This window comes from Paramacrobiotus metropolitanus, unplaced genomic scaffold (assembly GCF_019649055.1).
Source record: "Paramacrobiotus metropolitanus isolate TYO unplaced genomic scaffold, Prichtersi_v1.0 Parri_scaffold0000025, whole genome shotgun sequence".
In the NCBI taxonomy this organism is placed as follows: Eukaryota; Metazoa; Tardigrada; class Eutardigrada; order Parachela; family Macrobiotidae; genus Paramacrobiotus; species Paramacrobiotus metropolitanus.
Genome location: NW_026570245.1, coordinates 565,833 through 584,255, shown reverse-complemented (window position 1 = coordinate 584,255; position 18,423 = coordinate 565,833). Strand labels below are relative to the sequence as shown.

At 42.6% G+C, this 18,423-nt stretch overlaps 5 protein-coding genes across 7 annotated transcripts; 2 read left to right on the top strand and 3 right to left on the bottom strand.

Annotated features, from left to right (window-relative positions):
• Window positions 1-319: 319 nt before the first annotated feature.
• LOC129587431 (uncharacterized) lies at window positions 320-1,333 on the top strand. The gene is made up of 3 exons (XM_055481169.1): window positions 320-501; window positions 584-643; window positions 709-1,333. Exons 1-3 carry the CDS (start codon window positions 394-396, stop codon window positions 1,219-1,221), a joined length of 681 nt encoding a protein of 226 aa, XP_055337144.1. The 5' UTR covers window positions 320-393; the 3' UTR covers window positions 1,222-1,333.
• A 13-nt stretch (window positions 1,334-1,346) lies between these two features.
• On the bottom strand, window positions 1,347-3,207 carry LOC129587429 (nicotinamide N-methyltransferase-like). Its single transcript, XM_055481167.1, has 3 exons — window positions 2,807-3,207; window positions 2,467-2,523; window positions 1,347-2,291 (listed from the first exon to the last, which is right to left on the bottom strand). The coding sequence occupies exons 1-3, from the start codon at window positions 3,083-3,085 to the stop codon at window positions 1,782-1,784; spliced, it is 846 nt and encodes a 281-aa protein (XP_055337142.1). The 5' UTR covers window positions 3,086-3,207; the 3' UTR covers window positions 1,347-1,781.
• A 745-nt stretch (window positions 3,208-3,952) lies between these two features.
• Window positions 3,953-7,498, bottom strand: LOC129587462 (uncharacterized). Of its 2 annotated transcripts, none has more exons than XM_055481219.1 (4): window positions 7,458-7,498; window positions 6,904-7,179; window positions 6,384-6,790; window positions 3,953-6,293 (listed from the first exon to the last, which is right to left on the bottom strand). In XM_055481219.1, exons 1-4 carry the CDS (start codon window positions 7,481-7,483, stop codon window positions 4,246-4,248), a joined length of 2,757 nt encoding a protein of 918 aa, XP_055337194.1. In that variant the 5' UTR covers window positions 7,484-7,498; the 3' UTR covers window positions 3,953-4,245. The 2 variants fall into 2 exon arrangements, with proteins under 2 accessions (XP_055337194.1, XP_055337195.1); XM_055481220.1 differs by lacking the exon at window positions 7,458-7,498 and adding an exon at window positions 7,343-7,404.
• A 1,053-nt stretch (window positions 7,499-8,551) lies between these two features.
• On the top strand, window positions 8,552-12,797 carry LOC129587435 (uncharacterized). 2 transcript variants are annotated; one of them, XM_055481176.1, is made up of 6 exons: window positions 8,552-9,072; window positions 9,428-9,834; window positions 9,903-10,769; window positions 10,951-11,073; window positions 11,428-12,314; window positions 12,384-12,797. In XM_055481176.1, the coding sequence occupies exons 1-5, from the start codon at window positions 8,816-8,818 to the stop codon at window positions 12,276-12,278; spliced, it is 2,505 nt and encodes an 834-aa protein (XP_055337151.1). In that variant the 5' UTR covers window positions 8,552-8,815; the 3' UTR covers window positions 12,279-12,314; window positions 12,384-12,797. The 2 variants fall into 2 exon arrangements, with proteins under 2 accessions (XP_055337151.1, XP_055337150.1); XM_055481175.1 differs by having other exon boundaries at window positions 11,428-12,797.
• Window positions 12,798-14,273: 1,476 nt separating this feature from the next.
• On the bottom strand, window positions 14,274-18,423 carry LOC129587436 (solute carrier family 15 member 2-like). The gene is made up of 17 exons (XM_055481177.1): window positions 18,199-18,423; window positions 17,802-17,899; window positions 17,540-17,633; window positions 17,299-17,440; window positions 17,137-17,223; window positions 16,950-17,049; window positions 16,765-16,855; window positions 16,600-16,640; window positions 16,263-16,302; window positions 16,114-16,196; window positions 15,928-16,008; window positions 15,760-15,849; window positions 15,491-15,660; window positions 15,264-15,345; window positions 15,048-15,179; window positions 14,803-14,984; window positions 14,274-14,413 (listed from the first exon to the last, which is right to left on the bottom strand). Coding segments are annotated over exons 1-17 (1,560 nt in total). The 5' UTR covers window positions 18,245-18,423; the 3' UTR covers window positions 14,274-14,412.

Below are 18,423 nucleotides of genomic sequence, written 5' to 3'. Positions count from 1 at the left end.
AAAATTGCTTCAAACCACCGTCACAATTTGTGTCGAGCTTCAAGCGAAGGGCTTTTTTCTCATAAAAACTTTGATCTGGTACTGACAAAGATAATTAGAAACGAGCGTTGCAGGCGTAGGTCTCACATGTCGCGGAAACGGCAACAATGGTTAAGGATCAGCCGTAGGGTTCGTTGCACGTACAACAATAATATTATATTAGCAGAATCATACCAACAGCATTCCTAGGAATATTTTAATACACATTCATTAGTGAAACCGGACCGGATGAATAAAAGGCAGCGGCTGGTATGTGAAGATGTTTTGAATCTTTCTTTGTGCAAACACAACACAAGCGCGATCGAGTAAGTACAGTTTCCTCCACGGTTTAGCACTTTCCGCGTGTTCGTGACAATGATAGAATTCCACTCATACGGCTTTCATAATCTATCTAAAATCACTAGAAATTTGTTGATGATTCTGGCCTGCGTGCAAATTTGTCTAACTGAAGACGGAGAACCAGTAAGCAATACCGTAGTAACCGTACTGTCTGAAGTGTTTGCATACAAGTATCTGCTTCTTTAACCAATTTGAATGCTTTCAGAGATCGAAGCCCAACGACATTTCAATTAAACCTCTTGCTACAATAGCAACGCTACATTTAGTAAGCACAAATTAAACATTTGCCGCTAGCGCTATACGTTTTTGGATTAACAATGATTTGATCAGGTGGAGAAAGCTGCAAACGGAAGCGGTAACAGTACTGAAGTACTCGACAACACTTGTTCACCTGTGCTCCGGTGCCCAGAAAATATTACAAATGTCCACTACGTCCATGGCACTGCATTTGTGGCTGATCAGACTGATTATCTGGCCATCTACTGCCAAGGATCTGGAATCCGATTTCGTAGCACTGACTTCTTTGCTCGTGACCGCTCGTTCCATGCCGCAGTTCCCATAACAGCAGTGCGCGATGGAAAAGCTGCCTTTATTGAACATGTCATAATTGCGTATGAAGGATATCGCGGCGTTATTCTTAAAATCGAAGTCTGGGATGGAGACACGATAATGGTCACGTATGATCCGCTAAAACGCCCACCCAGAACAGCTCCCGGAACTGACATAACAATCGGCGTCAACCAAGTTCTTACGACATCTATGGGTATCAGTGTGTGGGTTAGGTTGAGCCTAGATACATCCGTTACGCTGAAATCTGCCGGTGTTCGTTATCGGTATCAATAACGGTCATTTTAGTAACTCTGACCTTTTTCTTATACATTAAGTACGTAATTGATTAGCGACTGTTTACTAATGTAGCGGCAATAGCCCGGCAAAAAATTCTGATGAGAGTAATCCTGCAAAAATTATACTCAACATCACTTTCAGAAGTTCCACAATTTCCTTCACAACCAGCAAAGCTAGCCTAATGCATTGAATCCGAAACAGTACCATACCCAAGGGCTTTCTTGTACAACTTACAGCATAAGCCCTTGAGTACTCGGTTGGCTGAAATAACAAAACACGAATGTGCCAGATGAACGTTATTAGGATGCATTGCTATAGCGCAAAACAAAAATCAATGTTTCATTTTTGTTTTATAAGTTATTTGGGGTGTTTACATAAAACCACACTGTATCGTGTAATGAAATACTAACTTCTTCGAATGCAACGAACTAGTTATACGACTCCGTCAGTCAAACGCACAGCGAATTAAGGATGTGCTCCGCGTAATACGACGCGGTAGCAAGCTCTGCAGTTAAACGTCATGAGTGCACCCCAAAATAAGCAGAAAATAATGTTTATTATTCCGCCGGTGGAGTATCCGGTCGTTCCGGCACATCAGGTGGCGGAGGATTTTTAGTAGCCACAATAATAACGACATCCTGTGCATCGGTCAGTTTCTGATCCGGCTGTACGTTGGTGGCATGATCACTAGCCTTCGAAATTTCAAAGCTTCGGTACCCGGCGTACTTCAGTGCTTTTACATAGTCCTCTTCCGTTAGCGTGCACAGCTTAAACTTCTCATCGTCCACAATGTAATAGGAAGCACCGAGATAATCCACCAAAATGAATGTACCATCGGTGCGAACATATTCACTCATGCGCTCAATACAGTTCTCGAAGTCCTCGTAATCAGCGGCAGCCGCCGTGAAGGAGAAGGTAGCAGACATGACATCCACGGGTGACAATTTCTCCGGTGTCATCGGATCACTACACATAAGGTCACAGGGCAGAATGCCAATGACGGAGTTGCGTAATCGCTCTTCATACTCTTCCCACTGGCTCTCTTTCTCATCCAATCGCGCAGCATACTGAGCGTAATCACAAGAAGGTCAATACATACTGTTTTGTCATACTGGTTACTTTAACAAGAGACGGTGAATTGATTAAGAGGGAAAGTGTAGTTCCTGTTTCGTATCAGATCGTTCCTATAATGTTACGTATAAGACTTAGTGATGTCTAGCTTTTATTTGCAATTGTACGAACCTTGAAAAATCCGTCCCATCTGTAAGCCGATGCATCACCCGCGCACCACATTGTCAGCTGCCAAATTAACAAATTCCTATGTCATATTCCATTTCGCCATGAATGGATAACTTGCTAGTCATGAGACTATTCCAGGTTGATTCAAAGTAATCAATCTCACTTAAAATTTTGAGTAAAGTGCGAAAAGCTGGCTGCAAATTATAAAAAAAATCTTTCGTATATTCATCCCTTAAATTTATGCCGGTCAGGCGTTAATATGTATTTATATTTTATGCTACAAGACTAAACTGAGGCTACGCATGAGAACCTGCTCAACTTCTCAAGATGCATTTAAATATACCTCCATCCGACACCCTGGCGTAAAATCCGAGCAATAAATATAATGAAACTTCATTGAGCCAGGTATAAGGAATGCAATCGATGGGCCGGTGCCCACGTCCAACAAACGCCCTTTTCCTTTATCACACCCTTCAAAAATGCTGTTGAGCTTTCGAAAAATGTATCCATTCAAACTGTTCTCCAGCGATTTCCCATGTTCATCGGTTTTGTAATACGATTCCAGATATTTTCGAGCGTTAAACTCTCTGCCGTAATCATAACGGGATTTCAGGTCAGACATTGCTGCGGAGTTGACTTCTTACAATAAACTGAAGTTAACGAAAACTCTTGTACTTTGCTTTGAGATTTGTGAATGACTCTATTTGATACAATTTACAGCTGAGTTCGACTGAATAATTTACCGATTGCTCTGCTTGGATAATACGCATGTTGTTCGAACATTTTTCGAGCATGCGATTGCGCGATGCTATTAATAACCACTCTCGGTTAAGGAAGCTCCAAAAGTAGCAACGCCGCTCATTAGTTTGTGTTAGTGCGATGCATGAGTCAGAAAGCTGTGTTTAATCTCTTCCGGATGGACACTGCCAGTCTCTAAACTTAAATACGCGCCACCGTACGGACGATAAATAAACCGATCTCTCGACATGATCGTATAGTCGGACATTGCAGTTACGCTGTTATTTGGTACGTTCGTTTTATAAACAGTAAACCGAAAACTGCACTGTTAGCCTGTTGAGAATCCTGGATCGACCGCAGCGAAACGGCAAAGTGGAATGCCCGATCTGCATATACACATTTACTATACATTCACGCATAAATAATCCGACCTCCAGTTTATAAGTGCTTACGCAAGCAAAAGCGCCAGACAGCCAAATAAATACAAAGGCGAATCAATATTTGATCCGCTATTAAATCATATGCAAAGCGATCCAGGTCAACATGTCAAATGTCATTTTCCAGTTCATTTTTCCTACAGACAAACTAAGGGAAAGGTCACCCAAGTTCAGATTTGGTTGAATGCATATCGAGGATTTATGTGTCTGTACGGCAATCCGATAACTTTCAGCTGTCTTTTCGCTTTTTCCTTTTTGGTTTTTCCAACTGCATTTCGTGCAAAACGTTGAATTTTTGAAACATTTAAGCGTATCTGATAATTTATTACTATAGAGCAGAATTGGCATATTGTACCGTCAAACAGCATACTGTAAAAAGAGCAAAATGAGCGTATCTTATCTTTGTCTAACGACGCAAGTACTTACTGCAAATCCAACACATTTCGCATTGCTTGTTACGAAAATAACAAATCTTTAACTGAATTAATATTTGGTGCAAACAAGAAACGGGAAAGCTTAGGATGCACTTACAAAAATTTTTGTGTGACAGCTTAAGTGAAAAAGGTAAAACAGTAAACCAGCGACGGACTGTCAGTTAAATATATGTTCAACTGGAATGTTGCACGGCACTGTGCAGCTGACCGCAGATGCCGCAGAGATGCTTGTATTTGCACGGTGTCTTCCTGCAAGGTTTGCCACGATTAAACTCGTAACAAGAACCGTCCACAAACTTTTTCGGATCCGCGACCTCGACGCTGCTGGACTGAATCGTAATCACTACGTTAGGTCTCGGTTGGGCGGGTCGTTGTTTAGCATTTGGTTTGGCCTTTACAGGTACCGGTGGCGGATGGCAGTTGCTAGCTCCGTGGTCCATTCTGCCACACGTGCTGCATTTATGGGCGAATTTACAGTTCTGATTGCGGCAGCCGGTAGCGCTGTTATAATACTTGCAGGTTCCATCCTTTTTTCCCGGACCGGAAACTTTGCTGGACGTCGCAGCGACGTTCGAGACGGAGTCTTCGGGTCCCGGCTCACTGGAATCCGTTAAATCCGGGCAGTCTTGAACAGCGTGACCCGGTTGCGAACAGGACCGACAAATGTGTGCAAATTTACAATTTTTATTACGGCAACCGTTTTGCCGATTGAAATATTTGCAATAACGTTGACCTTTCGAAGTCGATGCAGACTGAACTTCATCGGTATCGGAGTCCGACGTATCGTCGTCGGCACGACAGTCTTGCACTCCATGGTTCGACTGAAAACACTTTCCGCAGATATGGGCAAACTTGCACGGATTGTTACGACAACCTTTCGGGCCGTTAAAATATTTGCATGGCGCATTAGATGATGCGGGTTCTCTGTTAACATTACTTCCGGCATTGGAGTTACTATCCGATGCACCGGACACCGTCGAAGCGTTGGAGCGGACGGGGTCACGGCACTGCTGTGCTGTATGGTTAACCCGGGAACAGTATCCGCAGATGTGCGCGTATCTACAGTTGTTCGTTTTGCATCCATTGGGGCTATTGAATTTCCGGCATGCTCCCGGGAGAAACTGCGGTTTGCTGTTCTCTGCCGGTGGTGGTTGGAATGGTTCTTTTTCCATGTAAGGCGGAGGAAAATCCGACAGTTCGCGGTGTGGCTCTGCTGCCACATTGTTATTTCGGCATTCCACAGCGCTGTGATGACCGTCGCATAAAAGACACTGATGCCGGAACAGGCACGGATGATTGTCACATGGCAGATTTTTATTGAATCGCTGGCACACGTACGTTTCGGTTTGGCTGGTTTTGGGTTCGTTCTGGAAAACCGCTTGCTGTGTTTGTCCCAACTGTGGGGAAGAAAGTGGCAGGCCTATTTCGGAACCCGATGAACGAATCGTTTCCCGTGAATTACCATTCATACGATCGATCATTTCCGTTATGGACTGGATCATTTTGTAGGCATCCTGACGAGCGTTGGTAGAGGACAGCGCCCGTGCTTTGCTATCCATAGCCGTGAATATTGTGTACGTTTCATTGCCGAAATCCGAGGGTCCACAGATATTTTTCAGCCGATAACAGTAGTGTTCGATGCGCAACTCTTGTTGTCGTAGTGACTGATGGAGGAGTTGCAAATCTTCTGCCATGTTAGACATGTTGGTGGTTTTTGCTCCTGCATTATGCAATGACTGAAGAATGCTGGCTATGGTCTGGTGCTCGAGCTTTAGCGTCTTTCGTGTACAGAAGTGGGTAGAATGGTCACAGTCGCACACACGACAGCGTGGACCGCTCATACAATGGCATCTTCTCTGACTGGCTGCTGTCGTATCACCAGCCGGACAGTCACCGTGGCATACACTCTCTGTGTGTATTATACATAATCTATTGTAAGTGTTGGTGTCAACCAAAGTGACGAACTCCACTTCTGTTCCGTGCTTGAACCTGTTGTAAACGTCCGGTGTCTTAGTGGCGATTTGTGGCGCATTTTCCACCCTGTCTTGGACGTTCTGCAGTTTATTCATCTCCAACAGGACCTGCTGAATGCCGCTTTTAATATTGTCACGATAGTTTGGAAGCATTTTGGGGTCGATTTGCGACTGCATGTCCAGATCCGAAATGGTGTACACTAAATTTTTTATCTCTTCCATTGATGCGTACCACGTTTCGGTCATTTCTAACAAAAACACGTGATTAGTTTTGCCGCATGCGTGATGTGTTGTCGACTTACGCGTTTTACGGCAACGTAAAATTGATTGTTTTTTACCATTTGCGAAGACGGAGTTAGATCTCCATTCCGACGGATTGTAGTTGAAAGCGGAGTTGTCCATGGTGAAGACGTTCTCCGGATTAATCTCCCACGGTTGATCCAGTGTTTTAAAATCAAAATTCGACGTATTCTTTTTGCAGTTAGTCAGCACGACAATCAGGTTACTCAGGATTGCCGCTGGCACAATCACACGCATTCTTGACAGCATGCTGCGTAAGGACAGTGTGGCTCTGGCTGCGCGTCCATCAATTGTCACGACAATTGCCGATAATGCACCCGGTTGTTCTGCTGCTTTTAATAGACCGGCAAAATTCTTATCCCATTCTGCGCTACCCGCGGTTCCCAATCCCGGCGCATCGGTGAAGTGGAACTGTCGGCCTTGATAACCGAAGCTGTATGTTGTGCTGCCAAAAAAAGCTATTTATATTGCACAAAATTTTCAAGTAACAAATCAGCAAGTACCAAGTACCAAGTAACAAATCACATAGAACAGTAGCAATTTAAACAAAATTATTACCATTTGATGCTCTTGTTCTGGTCTTGAATTATCGCTATTTTACTGTTGTTGGTTGTTCCACTGGATGCACGGTGGAATTGAGTAGGAATCGCTACAAGTGGTTCAGTCAAACTTCCCCCGAGAAAAAAGTTGGTAAAACAATTTATTAAAGTGGATTTTCCCGCTCCCGCGTCTCCCAATAATAGTACGGCGTGGGAATGATTTTTCGCCGCCGAGGGTACTGATCCGCTTTTCACTTCCGCATGCGCTTGTGACTTGCGAAATAACCAACTCATACTGCAACGAGCGATAGTAAAAATGCAACTAAGAACTTAATAATCTGAGAGGAAACAAATTATTCGATAAATACAGTATCAATAAAGACGAATTTAATTTGTTATGAACATATGACGTATGCACATATGCATAAAAGTGACTAAAACTATAATCTAGGAATTACTTTGAAACTGCGGTGTACGCATTCAAAGTTTACTAGCAATTTTCTTCGTCCGGACGAATAGCAGGGAAAAAAAATAACTTAGCGTGCGACATCAACCCTTGCAGCCGGATAATACCTTTCCGGATGTCCTCGGGCTCTCATCGTCGAGCCGCTAAAAGTTGCATGAAGAAAAACCGGTCACGCTAGAATACCATTATATACCTGGCGTTGCCTGCTGCTTACAAGTGCGTAATGGGGGTCGTCAGTAATTTTGATCCCCGAGTGCGCATGCATGTCCGGTACTAACCTAATGCAATTCTGCAGTACGCGATGCTACTAATATATTCCCCAGCTGGCGTTTAGGGGGAACTGGGAATTGTTTACAAAAATTGGCAGTTTAAAAAAAATGTTAGCTCAGGCAGTGAATATTGACGCTAGGCACTTTATGCACGCATAATGCGCTATGCATAGACTTTTACCTGCATGATGCATCCATATATACCATAAATTTTATTGCTAGTTCCACCATTGTTTGATAGTATTTGCTTATAGCGAGTAGATTTGAGTATGATACGCTACGGTTCAGTGTATGATAATTTTTATACCGGTGCTGTAAATTACTATACTTTTGGGTGCACCCCTACTCGTAACTACGGTATAATATTTATTTAATCGGTAAAACAATCAGATCTGATGTAGCTTTTTCGGCATGGAAAAGTCCAGGTAAAAGCGTCACCGATCTGTACAGAGATGTAAGTGCGGTTTTCAACTGCCGAAAGCTACCCGATACAACAGTGTTCACAGTCAGCTAATTCTGATTCCCGACCGGTAAAAACTGGTTTATTTGATTGTATGAAAATCGTAAAGCAGGACACGCAGCAGAAAACTGTTGGATGTATTCGGTGAACAGCACTCGTACTACAGACTGTAACAGTTGCTAGAAACTCATCTTTATGCGCGTGCCATAGAGTCCGTTTCAGTGACGTTTCGCAGTAATGCAGACGCTTGAAATTTAACGTCTCGGCAATTCTGCTTACAGTACTGTGACACTGATAACTGCACCTGTCAGGATACGCGCGATGTACATCGAAATCTTGTGAGACCGGAAGTGCATGTCATGTGTAATTACCAGTTTTCGGATGTGAACGCTACGGGGCATCCGCATATAAGATCACAAATAATTAGCCAACGAAAACACTTATCACGCTTTTACATATATAAGTGCGGAAAGTATTGTAGCTTTATGTTGCAAACGTATTATTTTTAAGAATATAGATTTTTACTAACTACGCTGGACGCTGGACAAGTACTCTGTAGCGCAGTTCACCATAAACACTGTATAGTGGGTACACCGCGTTACCACTCTACGTATACGATGTTTTAAGAACATTTTCCAAATTTAGCCTGCACTCATCTTATTTTTAGTGTCATTATATGCTACTGATAGTTTAGTATTGATATCCTCCCATATAAAGCTACACATTTACAAAAAAAATGGCATATGTCTTTAACATGTTCAGAAACAAAGAGCGCAGCAGCCGGAAACCAGCACGACGTAATGTTGTTCTGCTTCTTGGCGAAACCGGTTCGGGAAAGTCCACTTTGATTAACTATTTGACAAACTTCTTCCATGGCGGAACACTCTTAGAACCGCGAATAGCTATTCCAAATGGCTATTATCACGCAACCGAAGGAGGGACTAACAGCGAAAACTCTATCGATGACCAGACTAAGAGCAAAACTTCGAAATGGTAAGTAAAGACTGCAGCATGTAAGTAACGATAATTAACTACCACGGGCGGTGGGTACAATTAAATTCGGCGGTGGGTACCCCCACAATTAATTGGACAAAATTTTTTGTTGATGCTGCATATATTTAGTATACATAATTATGTCACATTAACTAGAATGTATATCTATATTTATAAATAATACGCAATTCACATTACAGCTACGCCATTCAGATGATGTCTTTTGAATCATATGCAATACGGTATTCATAATAAATTTTATCGATGTAAAAGCTGCGCTGCACGGAGCTGCAAAAAATTCCCATTTACTGCTATACTTTTGACCTTTACGACGTCAATTTGATTACCATTGCAGCTCCACTTATCACTTCGATCTGGAAGGTCAGTCGTTCGACTTTATTGATTCGCCTGGTTTAAGCGACACGAAAGGAGTCAGCCATGATGACAAGAACATAGAGTGCATTTTAGAATCGGCAGAAAAAATTGGAACACTATCGGCTGCTGTTATAATTATTAACGGAACCGTAGTAAGGGCCACGCTAAACTTGCTTAATACCTTAACAAGACTGCGCGGAAATCTGCCTGACATCCTGATTGATAACTTGATTGTTGTGCTGACAAACTGTACCCAAACATCATACAATTTCGATATCAAAACTCTGTATCCTTGGAAAATTAAACCGGAAAATGTGTTTATCATGGATAACTCAGCTCTCAGCCGGAATCCGGCACAATGGCGAGGTAACCGGCGCATGGAAGAAGGTAAGCAAAAGACGTTTTACAGATCTTATCCGAGATTTTTTAGTGTGGCGGTTACGCTGATGTTTCAGAAATGCAGAAGGCTTGGAAAATCTCCATGGAAGAAATCCAGAAGATGGTCTATCGTATAACCGACTTAGACGAAAAATCAACCGGTGTTTTTAAGGAACTCCGAAAGAACCGAGAGCAAATTAAGCAGGAAATGCACGAGATTTTACTGGAAATTAACAAGCTACAGCAAACTCAAGATGAGTTGGAGAATGCACAAAAACAACACCAGGCCGCCATTCATGATACCGAGCGATACAGCAATTTTAAGCAAACACAGGAAGTGGAGTATACTGAACTTGTGGATGCCGAGTACTACAGCACAATTTGTGTGGTTCATAGTAAAGACCGCGTCTGCCATGATCACTGTAGTTTACCGGAAACAGAACAACCCGGAACGGGCGTCCACATCAATTGTTACTGCATGGATGGACCCCGGTGTCGGGTGTGTGAATGCGGACACGATCAGCATTATCATGCCCGGAAAAAGTTGGGCAAGCGCAAAGAGACTGTGGAGAAAATTCTCGACGATGTCAAGCGAGAACACGACGACGCCACCGCCCGCGTCCACAACTCACACAATCGAGTAACTAAGCTAGCCGATGATCTTCGGCTTCTGGAGAACACTTTGCACGAAAAGCAGGAGATGATTGAAAAGTGTTGTGTTGAACTACAGCGTATCTGTAGCGCGTTTAACTTTGCGGATGAGATGCACGGAGTGGTGGAGGCTTTAAAGACGAATGCTCGGACACTGACATCTCTCAAGGCACGGCAGGAAGCTGATAACATGATCCGGACAGTTGATGAACTCGTCAAAAGGCTGCAGTCGATGAGGACCGATAACAGCCGGCATGAATCAGCTAACGATTATTATCGAGATTTCGATGCAGGTAAGCAAGGGAACGATTTATTGTGTAAAGACGTCCTTCTTTAAACAGTTGTAAGCAGGCGCACGTACAGCACAAACCATACGTAGTACAGATATTATAAGTAGCACATTTTACTAACGAAAAGAATTAAGTGGTACGAGTAGCTAACAGTCCTTCCTATCTGTCTCTTTGTCTTTCGCAGGATTAGCAAAATCACGCCATGGTGCGCATGGAAACTATCCAGAACGTTTGGAAAGGTCGGTGGATGAATATAGCACGCGAAACCGGGCTGGGACAACATTCGACGACCCAGATTTCGATTCGGGTACTTACTTATGAGTTAAGATTAATTGTGTACGGGAAATCAGCCCCTTGCAAACTGCGAAGTGTGCACCGGTCGTGCTTGCCAGCGCATGGTCATGCCCACGCTGCATGTGTGCTGTTTTCTCGTACACAAACTCTGTGATGCCACTTGATCGAGCCGCTACAGTAAATATTGTAACAATATTTATCGTAAAACGTTACAGAATACTCTGTTTGTTAGATTAAGTACAGTCTAGAGCTAGCTAGCATTGTATTGTTGCAGTGATATTGTAAATTAAATAAGCTCGCAACCAAGATACTTTACCAAAAAAAAGGAGTTTATCAATAACCCACTTACAAAGACATAACGTTACAGGATTTCCGCGGTCACGAACGAGTGATGCCTTGCGACCGCGAAGTCTAAACCGTTCTGAACGACATAACGACGACGAGGACATCAACGTGCGGAGCGCTAGTGCAGCACGAAGAGTACAAATGAATTTGTCGCCTCAACACGTAGAATCCACAAGTGGTACCGATACGCGTCAGTCTCTTCGAATTCCTAATGCATGTCGGCATTATAATCGAGCCACGGGATGTCAGATGCAGGACTGCAAGTTTCCACACGTCTGCGGCAACTGTGGGAATCGTGATCACACTGCACTGCAGTGCAGTCCAGTGCCATCAAGAGCTGCAGTTACTAAAACTCCAGCGCAGACGAGTACTGCCCTAATTCGCAACGCATGCCGGCATTTCAACAGTCGTAATGGATGCAACCGGAAGGAATGTGGTTTCTCACATATCTGCGGCTATTGTGGAGGAAAAAGTCATATTGCCATGGATTGTCGGGATCAGCCTTCACTGAAAACTCCTGACTTGGCGCAGCCGAAGCCAATAAAATCCGACACGGCTGAACGAAGGGCGAGTGATGTGCCGTGTAAATACTACAACCAGCAAGATGGATGCCGATACAAAGTATGCGCATTTTCCCACAAGTGCAGCGAATGTGGAAAGCTAAATCATGGAGCGGCAAGCTGCAACGAAAGAAAGCCCGGGTCTACAAATGCCGACCCGAAAAAGTTGTTCAGTCCATTCGTACAAGGTGTTTGCTTCGAGTACAACTACGGAAAGCCTTGCAAAACGATTCCATGTACATATAGGCATTTATGTGGCGTCTGCGGTCATCTGCATGCAGCCGTTCAGTGCCGCCAAAATCTCATCAAATGATGGCTAAAATAATTATATTCATGATGAACTCTGAAGGTCATTCGCATCAGATTCATTTTTAAAGGCAATCGTGTTCATAATTGACTGAAAATATTGCTTTTTTAGGCACAGATGCACCGTCGTTTATTAATGACAACTTTATTCAGACTGCATGGATCCTGATTACTATATATACGGTTAGTTTTGCATTCTCTTTATCTTTATATGCATTCTCTTTATTCTTAAAAATGAAAAGTATCGTTAAACGGTTTCTTTGTCGGCCTGTTGTTGGCTTTTGGGAAATAATGATTAATTTTTCATCCTGCATCAGAGCTGGTGATGAAGTAAAAATAAATTCGGTAAGGTCACGCGGTGAACTGCCATGCTGCATTAACATGTGCTTGATGGTGTGCTCACTGAGCTGCCAACATATTACCCGGTTCTATTTGAGAAAAAAGCACCCATGTATTCTTCATCCAGAAGATGTCCTTTGGATGGGTGTTTTTTGAGTTTCAAAAAGCCATAATATAGTTCCGTAGACCAGGTATTTTAGACGTGAAAATGTACATAAAAAGGGGCTCCATAAGTATACTGAAACATGCCGTTCTAAAGACGGCGTGTTGTGCTCAGACGATGTCTAAAGCACGTCAAAAAATTGCTTGCCGTAGAACCGGGTTAGAAACAGATAATTAAATTTTACAATGTAGAGCCGTAACTCGTGATTGTACTTTGTAGCACCATTGTAAAACAAAGATATACGAGTACAACTTTTATACCAACCGTCCATGTCGACCAAACCGTCCATGTCGACACTTTGAATACTTCGAGTACATTTGATGCCGGTTTTTTCGCCGCTGTACTGAAGCGCTTGTTTGCGGTAAGTGTTTAATTCTGATAAGGTACATAAAACCCAAGGTTTACAACGTCGAAGGACAATTTTTCACAGTTAGGTCAATAAATTCTCTAATCGTAAGTTGAGGTTGTTTACTTCGAAGCATTTGAGCTCCGTGTTGATGGTCAGCTATACAGTGCTTCTACTGGTGCTCAGTTCCTTCCTCAATTTCTTCTTTAGTCATTTCCGTGTCGGTGTGTTTCGGCTCGTTCTTTGCTGCCGGAATGTCAACATACTGGTAGAATCTGGTCATTACGGCAAACAATATAGCGAAGGCTCCGATCAAGCCAGCAAAGACAAAAAATTCAGTAGCCTAAAATCAAATACATAACACTGCATGCAAGTTCTCAAGCAACTTTGCAATCCATGGCATTGGCGAATAGCATACGCACTTGATTTTCAATCAGTTGTGTTCCACTGATAATGATGACAATGACGTTACCAAACGCCGTTGTCATGAGCCAACCGGCCTGTAGAACGGCTTTCATACTTGTCGGTGCCTGTTAAGTAAAATTAAAGCCTCAATGAAAAAAGGCTAGCATAAGTCGAAAATGTTCTTATCAACGTTTTTAACAAAATAATGTCGCAATTAATTCCTGTCAGACCTGGGAATAAGCAAACGCCACACCGCTGACGGAAAACAACACTTCAGCCAAGGTGATGACAAAGTACTGTGGGAGCTGAAGGAAGATGTTAATGGGAGTGGCTTCGACAAGACCTTGCGCTATCCATGGAGCACTGGTTGTATAATTGTTTTGCAAAATGACAGTGTAAATGCCTCCGTTATACACCGCTAGACGATCCGTTCCCAACCGACGACGACCGTCTGGAGATGATTCGTCCGATAAAAACAATTCGTACCTAAAATGCGCCAATATAGGATCTGCCAATGTATACTGTGACAACAGCAGTTGAACTTCCCCGTGACTATACTGCAACCTTTAATTATTTCCCTTATAGATAATGAAGCCTTTTATATAACAGAAGATGCCTGCTAGCAGTATATTCGAATAATGTGGATATAAGATCATTATTACTTTCCCTGATCCACGTTTTCAGCGACATCCACAAAAACAGAATTTTCATCAAATACCGCGCTTTCACGTTTGATGGGTATGTTGTATAAGTAGCCGGATTTCCCCACTGTCGCGTCGGGATTGTACATGGTCAGAAAACCGCCACCGGATTTTGTGTTGAGCCGGAATGGTATGATAAAGCGTAGAAAACTGGCACCTTTTGGGGGTTTTTCTATCTTTTCATCAATCTATGAAACATTTGGTAGTCGTTTTAGAGTACTGTATAATACGAAGAGTCAGACATCTTTCTCTGTTGGCTGGTATACGGCCAGTGCAGCGCACCATGGTGCATAAGCTATGATTCATAGAGATAAGAACGTGCATAAGCTATGATTCATAGAGATATGAACGGGTATGTTAAAAAACGGAGCTCTGCAGCGCGGTATCTCGAATACGTGCGGTATAGTTGTTTTGACCATTCAGAGCATAGACAAGCTCCGGATCGTGATGACACACGTTACCAGTCGTTTCTACTGCGCATAATGCACAAAAAACCTACATAGGCGTTGGAAGATACCCGAATGTCTGAATCTGAGCAATATATTACCGATATACGTAAATATAACGCTAACTGTACCATTTTAAGGTCATATTTTCCTGACGAACTGGACACGAAAACCGATCGCGCCGTAGCATTGTCCAGGGGATGGTAATATGATTTTCGGACACCCTGATTGAACAGTTATCAAACTGTGGATGCAATGGAATATCGAACGTCATGCTGACTTTGTCCAAGCTGATGTCTTTGATCGTATACATCTGAAGGATGCAACAAGGTCACTCCGTGCGCTTACTGATTATCTGATGCATCTGGTTGGCCACCTGGTTTGATTGTAAAGTAATATCAGGCTCCGTAGCATTAAGATTTCTCAGATCGTAGAAGTATGGGCACGGCATCGTATTGAACAGATAAAGGTTGGCTTGACCCGGGGCTGGCGCGATTGGAACGGTTTTCTGCAGACAGAATTCATCAGACTCAATTGCAAATTCGGCACCTCGTGCTGCGCAGTGAAGTTCTTTGCACAACAATTAACATACGTCCAGTTCGATCTGGAGAAACCCAGCAATGACGAAAGCACCGCCCGCTAATAACATCCCGGTGACCATGCGCGCCAGAAGCCTGTAAAGCAAGCAATAAGGTCATCGTAAACTTCTCTGGCGCATTCAAAACCATTGCTTCGTCAAAAATTAGCCGGCAGTGCCATTAACTGCTTACAGTAGAGTTACGACAAAGCGAAATTAAAGTATGCCGCCAGAATCTTTACCTGAATTTGAAACCACATCTCTCGATGAGTGGAAAGATGATCGTTTCAAAAATTGGCACCAAGATTAAAATCAGAACCGGATTGAAGATTTGCACTTGATCTGGTTTCCAGTAGAAACTATCGGTGATGCGACCATCCATTTTATTGGCTTGTAGTGTCCATCGCGATCCCTAAATTGGAAACACAAAACCATGTGACTGATCTGTGCGTGCTGTAATGGTGGCTGTGTATGACTATGAACTAGAGAGGGTTTACGGTAAACAACTAACCTTTTGATCGAATAATGTCCAGAAAATAGGCAGTGGTAAAAACATCTTGAGTACAGGCATAACCTTCTTCACATCACTAATAAAAGCCGCCTGTAACGCGAATAAAATTGCCTTGAAACATGTTTGCCCAAAACATTTATCACATATATATCAGACAATTTTATGTACATCATATTTATCGGATGCGTAATCCAACCAGTGCTTGACTCCGCGTGGCTTATTTTTGCGGAATTTATTAGCAAGGGCATGCTGCAAAACAAATCAGATATAACGATGGCCTGTTTAGGTTATGTGTGAAAACTGACCCGATATTTAAATACTGTATTTGTCTGTATTTCTCGTGCGTACGCTTACCCAAATGCAAGCCAGAACTTTTCCTACGATGTTTCCCGTCGGTGGGATGTTGCGATAGAACGGCCGCCCCACGACAAATAGCACTAAGTTGAGTAAAGGTCACAAGTTACTGGCGTGAAACGAATTGCTTCTGAACGACTGCTTCGTACCTACAGCCACCGCCAGCAATCCTGCAGGAAGTCCGAATGCCTAAACAATTAACGAATGCACAATCATTCTGCGATACAACCACTGACATGGCGAAATAATACAATAATGGCTTGCATATGTACAGAATACAGTTATTGAAATGCACTAATACGATCTTTGTCATCCCATTGTAGGGGCAATTCTTGGCGACAGATATCCAAACTGGATCGTCTACATGCCGCACTCACACACAGGAGCAATTTGTTTATGGGGCAGAATGACCCTGATAATATGTTATCTACCGGATAGCACAAGTGGCCCCGATAAATGTTTTGACAAATTGACGATGCAACATACCGCGGGATAGCATCCTTCTTGGTCAAAACACGAGACATCACCTGCAATGTACGCAAATGTGCAAACGGTTTCTTCATAGTCTATTACGAAAAATATTACAAAAATATAATAAAATAATTATGGTTCATGAAAAGAAAGATGTTTCAGCATAATTTGGTAGCCTACTTCTAAGAATGGGTGTGACGAAGGTGGATACGAGACTTCCGGCATTGATACAGAAGTAGAACACAGAAAAGAATTGTTCCCGGTAGCGCTCCTGTAAAACGGTCAAATTTGAGCAAATTCCGAAAACTGCAGGTCTGCAAAGATACTCAAGTCACAAGCAACTTTAAAAACAGCTGCCTGCTTACCTGTCCGGTGACAAACTGATCGCCTCCATAGGTCACGACACACGGCTTGATTCCACCAGTACCGACAGCCACCAGAAGGAGTCCGCTGACAAATCCCGCGCTAAAATTATAAAAGTTTAGTTAAAAGCACCCCGAAGACAAAAAGCATGAATCATCTGAGGCTAGTTTTGGGTGTCGCTAAACTTACATCGGATGTAATCCAATCGGTGGTATTGACGCTAGAGTCATTAAAACCAATCCACCAACGTACACAAGAGACAGCAGAAAGATTGTCCTGCAGTAAATTATGTCCATCTATATTAAATTATCTGCGTTGCAAAATAGTACTTATGCAAACAGGAGCACTGACGCAAATTTTCCAATGTATCCATCGGCCAACATGGCACCGAATACTGGGGTAAAGTATGATAAAACCAAAAACACATGGTACACTAGTGTAGAGGTACTTTCTGACCACATGAAGGCTTGCAGGAAGTACAGCGTCAACACGGCTGCAAATTTGAACACGATGTAAATTAGTATTACTGTATGGGCATTTTATTTAACTGCCATGCTTTTTAAAAGTTGACACAATTTAATTTTTGATGTACCTTTCATGCCATAAAAGGCAAACCTTTCGCACAATTCATTTCCCAGAATGAAGATGATATACCATGGATATTTGGGTGTCTTCTGGATGGAAATCTGTAACCAGCAACTGTCCCATCGAAGTGTACGGACAAGTTACAGCACGCAAAATTCTGACTCGAATGAGCAAATAATAAAATATAAAAGGAGATGATTGATCGATGAGTTATATTCTGACAACCATAAACTAATTGTAAATAAGGTACCCTAGAGCAGGAAACATACGCTGTCTACGGAGATTGTGCCACTTGAGTCCGTCTTGTTCATGGCGGTAACTGGACCAGATTTTTGGGATATTCTGTTCAGCTCTTTCATTATGAACTCTGTGCAAAACAACAACAGACATTTAGAGAAAAAAGCTTAATTCAAATAATTTCAAGCAAACAGTAAGTACATATCCGCTTATTTTACTGTGATAAATATAATATAGAGTACCTAATGATACTTCAAAAATTTGCAAGTTGTGCTACTTTCAAGTAGAAAATGTAATTTCCAGCCTTCCTGCAATGTGTGGCTATTAAAACATTGAGTAGGCTTGTTTTTTATTGCTATTTTGTACAACTGCAAGAAGTCTCATCCTGCATATGTAAAGTACTTATTCGAATATGATAATCTATCTTACCGGATTTTGGATTATCACCGGCATCCTTTTCATTACTCGACGACATTTTTGTGCCAGGCAGGATCCACACTGGGCCGGTTGCCCCCACGCTATTCCTGTAAATGCAGAAAACTAGGGAATTCCCTCACGAATTGTCACCGTAAAATCCCCCAAAATAAAATGCTGCTTGTCAGCAAAATGCGTATTATTGAGGCCGCGTAACGTTCTCGATAAGGCTAACTAGCA

What these genes read in the sequence shown, in the direction of transcription:
- LOC129587431 (XM_055481169.1), top strand. Translation starts at nt 394, where the DNA reads ATGATAGAATTCCACTCATACGGCTTTCATAATCTATCTAAAATCACT. An exon ending in TAACTGAAGACGGAGAACCA is followed by an intron (nt 502 to 583) that starts GTAAGCAATACC and finishes GAATGCTTTCAG; the next exon opens with AGATCGAAGCCCAACGACAT. An exon ending in CAATAGCAACGCTACATTTA is followed by an intron (nt 644 to 708) that starts GTAAGCACAAAT and finishes TGATTTGATCAG; the next exon opens with GTGGAGAAAGCTGCAAACGG.
- LOC129587429 (XM_055481167.1), bottom strand. Translation starts at nt 3,085, where the DNA reads ATGTCTGACCTGAAATCCCGTTATGATTACGGCAGAGAGTTTAACGCT. An exon ending in CGCCAGGGTGTCGGATGGAG is followed by an intron (nt 2,524 to 2,806) that starts GTATATTTAAAT and finishes TTAATTTGGCAG; the next exon opens with CTGACAATGTGGTGCGCGGG. An exon ending in GATGGGACGGATTTTTCAAG is followed by an intron (nt 2,292 to 2,466) that starts GTTCGTACAATT and finishes GATTACGCTCAG; the next exon opens with TATGCTGCGCGATTGGATGA.
- LOC129587462 (XM_055481219.1), bottom strand. Translation starts at nt 7,483, where the DNA reads ATGAGAGCCCGAGGACATCCGGAAAG. An exon ending in GCCCGAGGACATCCGGAAAG is followed by an intron (nt 7,180 to 7,457) that starts GTATTATCCGGC and finishes CGCTCGTTGCAG; the next exon opens with TATGAGTTGGTTATTTCGCA. An exon ending in CAGAACAAGAGCATCAAATG is followed by an intron (nt 6,791 to 6,903) that starts GTAATAATTTTG and finishes TTTTTTTGGCAG; the next exon opens with CACAACATACAGCTTCGGTT.
- LOC129587435 (XM_055481176.1), top strand. Translation starts at nt 8,816, where the DNA reads ATGGCATATGTCTTTAACATGTTCAGAAACAAAGAGCGCAGCAGCCGG. An exon ending in AAGAGCAAAACTTCGAAATG is followed by an intron (nt 9,073 to 9,427) that starts GTAAGTAAAGAC and finishes TTACCATTGCAG; the next exon opens with CTCCACTTATCACTTCGATC. An exon ending in CGACCCAGATTTCGATTCGG is followed by an intron (nt 11,074 to 11,427) that starts GTACTTACTTAT and finishes ATAACGTTACAG; the next exon opens with GATTTCCGCGGTCACGAACG.
- LOC129587436 (XM_055481177.1), bottom strand. Translation starts at nt 18,244, where the DNA reads ATGTCGTCGAGTAATGAAAAGGATGCCGGTGATAATCCAAAATCCG. An exon ending in CCGATTGGATTACATCCGAT is followed by an intron (nt 17,050 to 17,136) that starts GTAAGTTTAGCG and finishes TTATAATTTTAG; the next exon opens with CGCGGGATTTGTCAGCGGAC. An exon ending in AAGAAGGATGCTATCCCGCG is followed by an intron (nt 16,303 to 16,599) that starts GTATGTTGCATC and finishes TTAATTGTTTAG; the next exon opens with GCATTCGGACTTCCTGCAGG.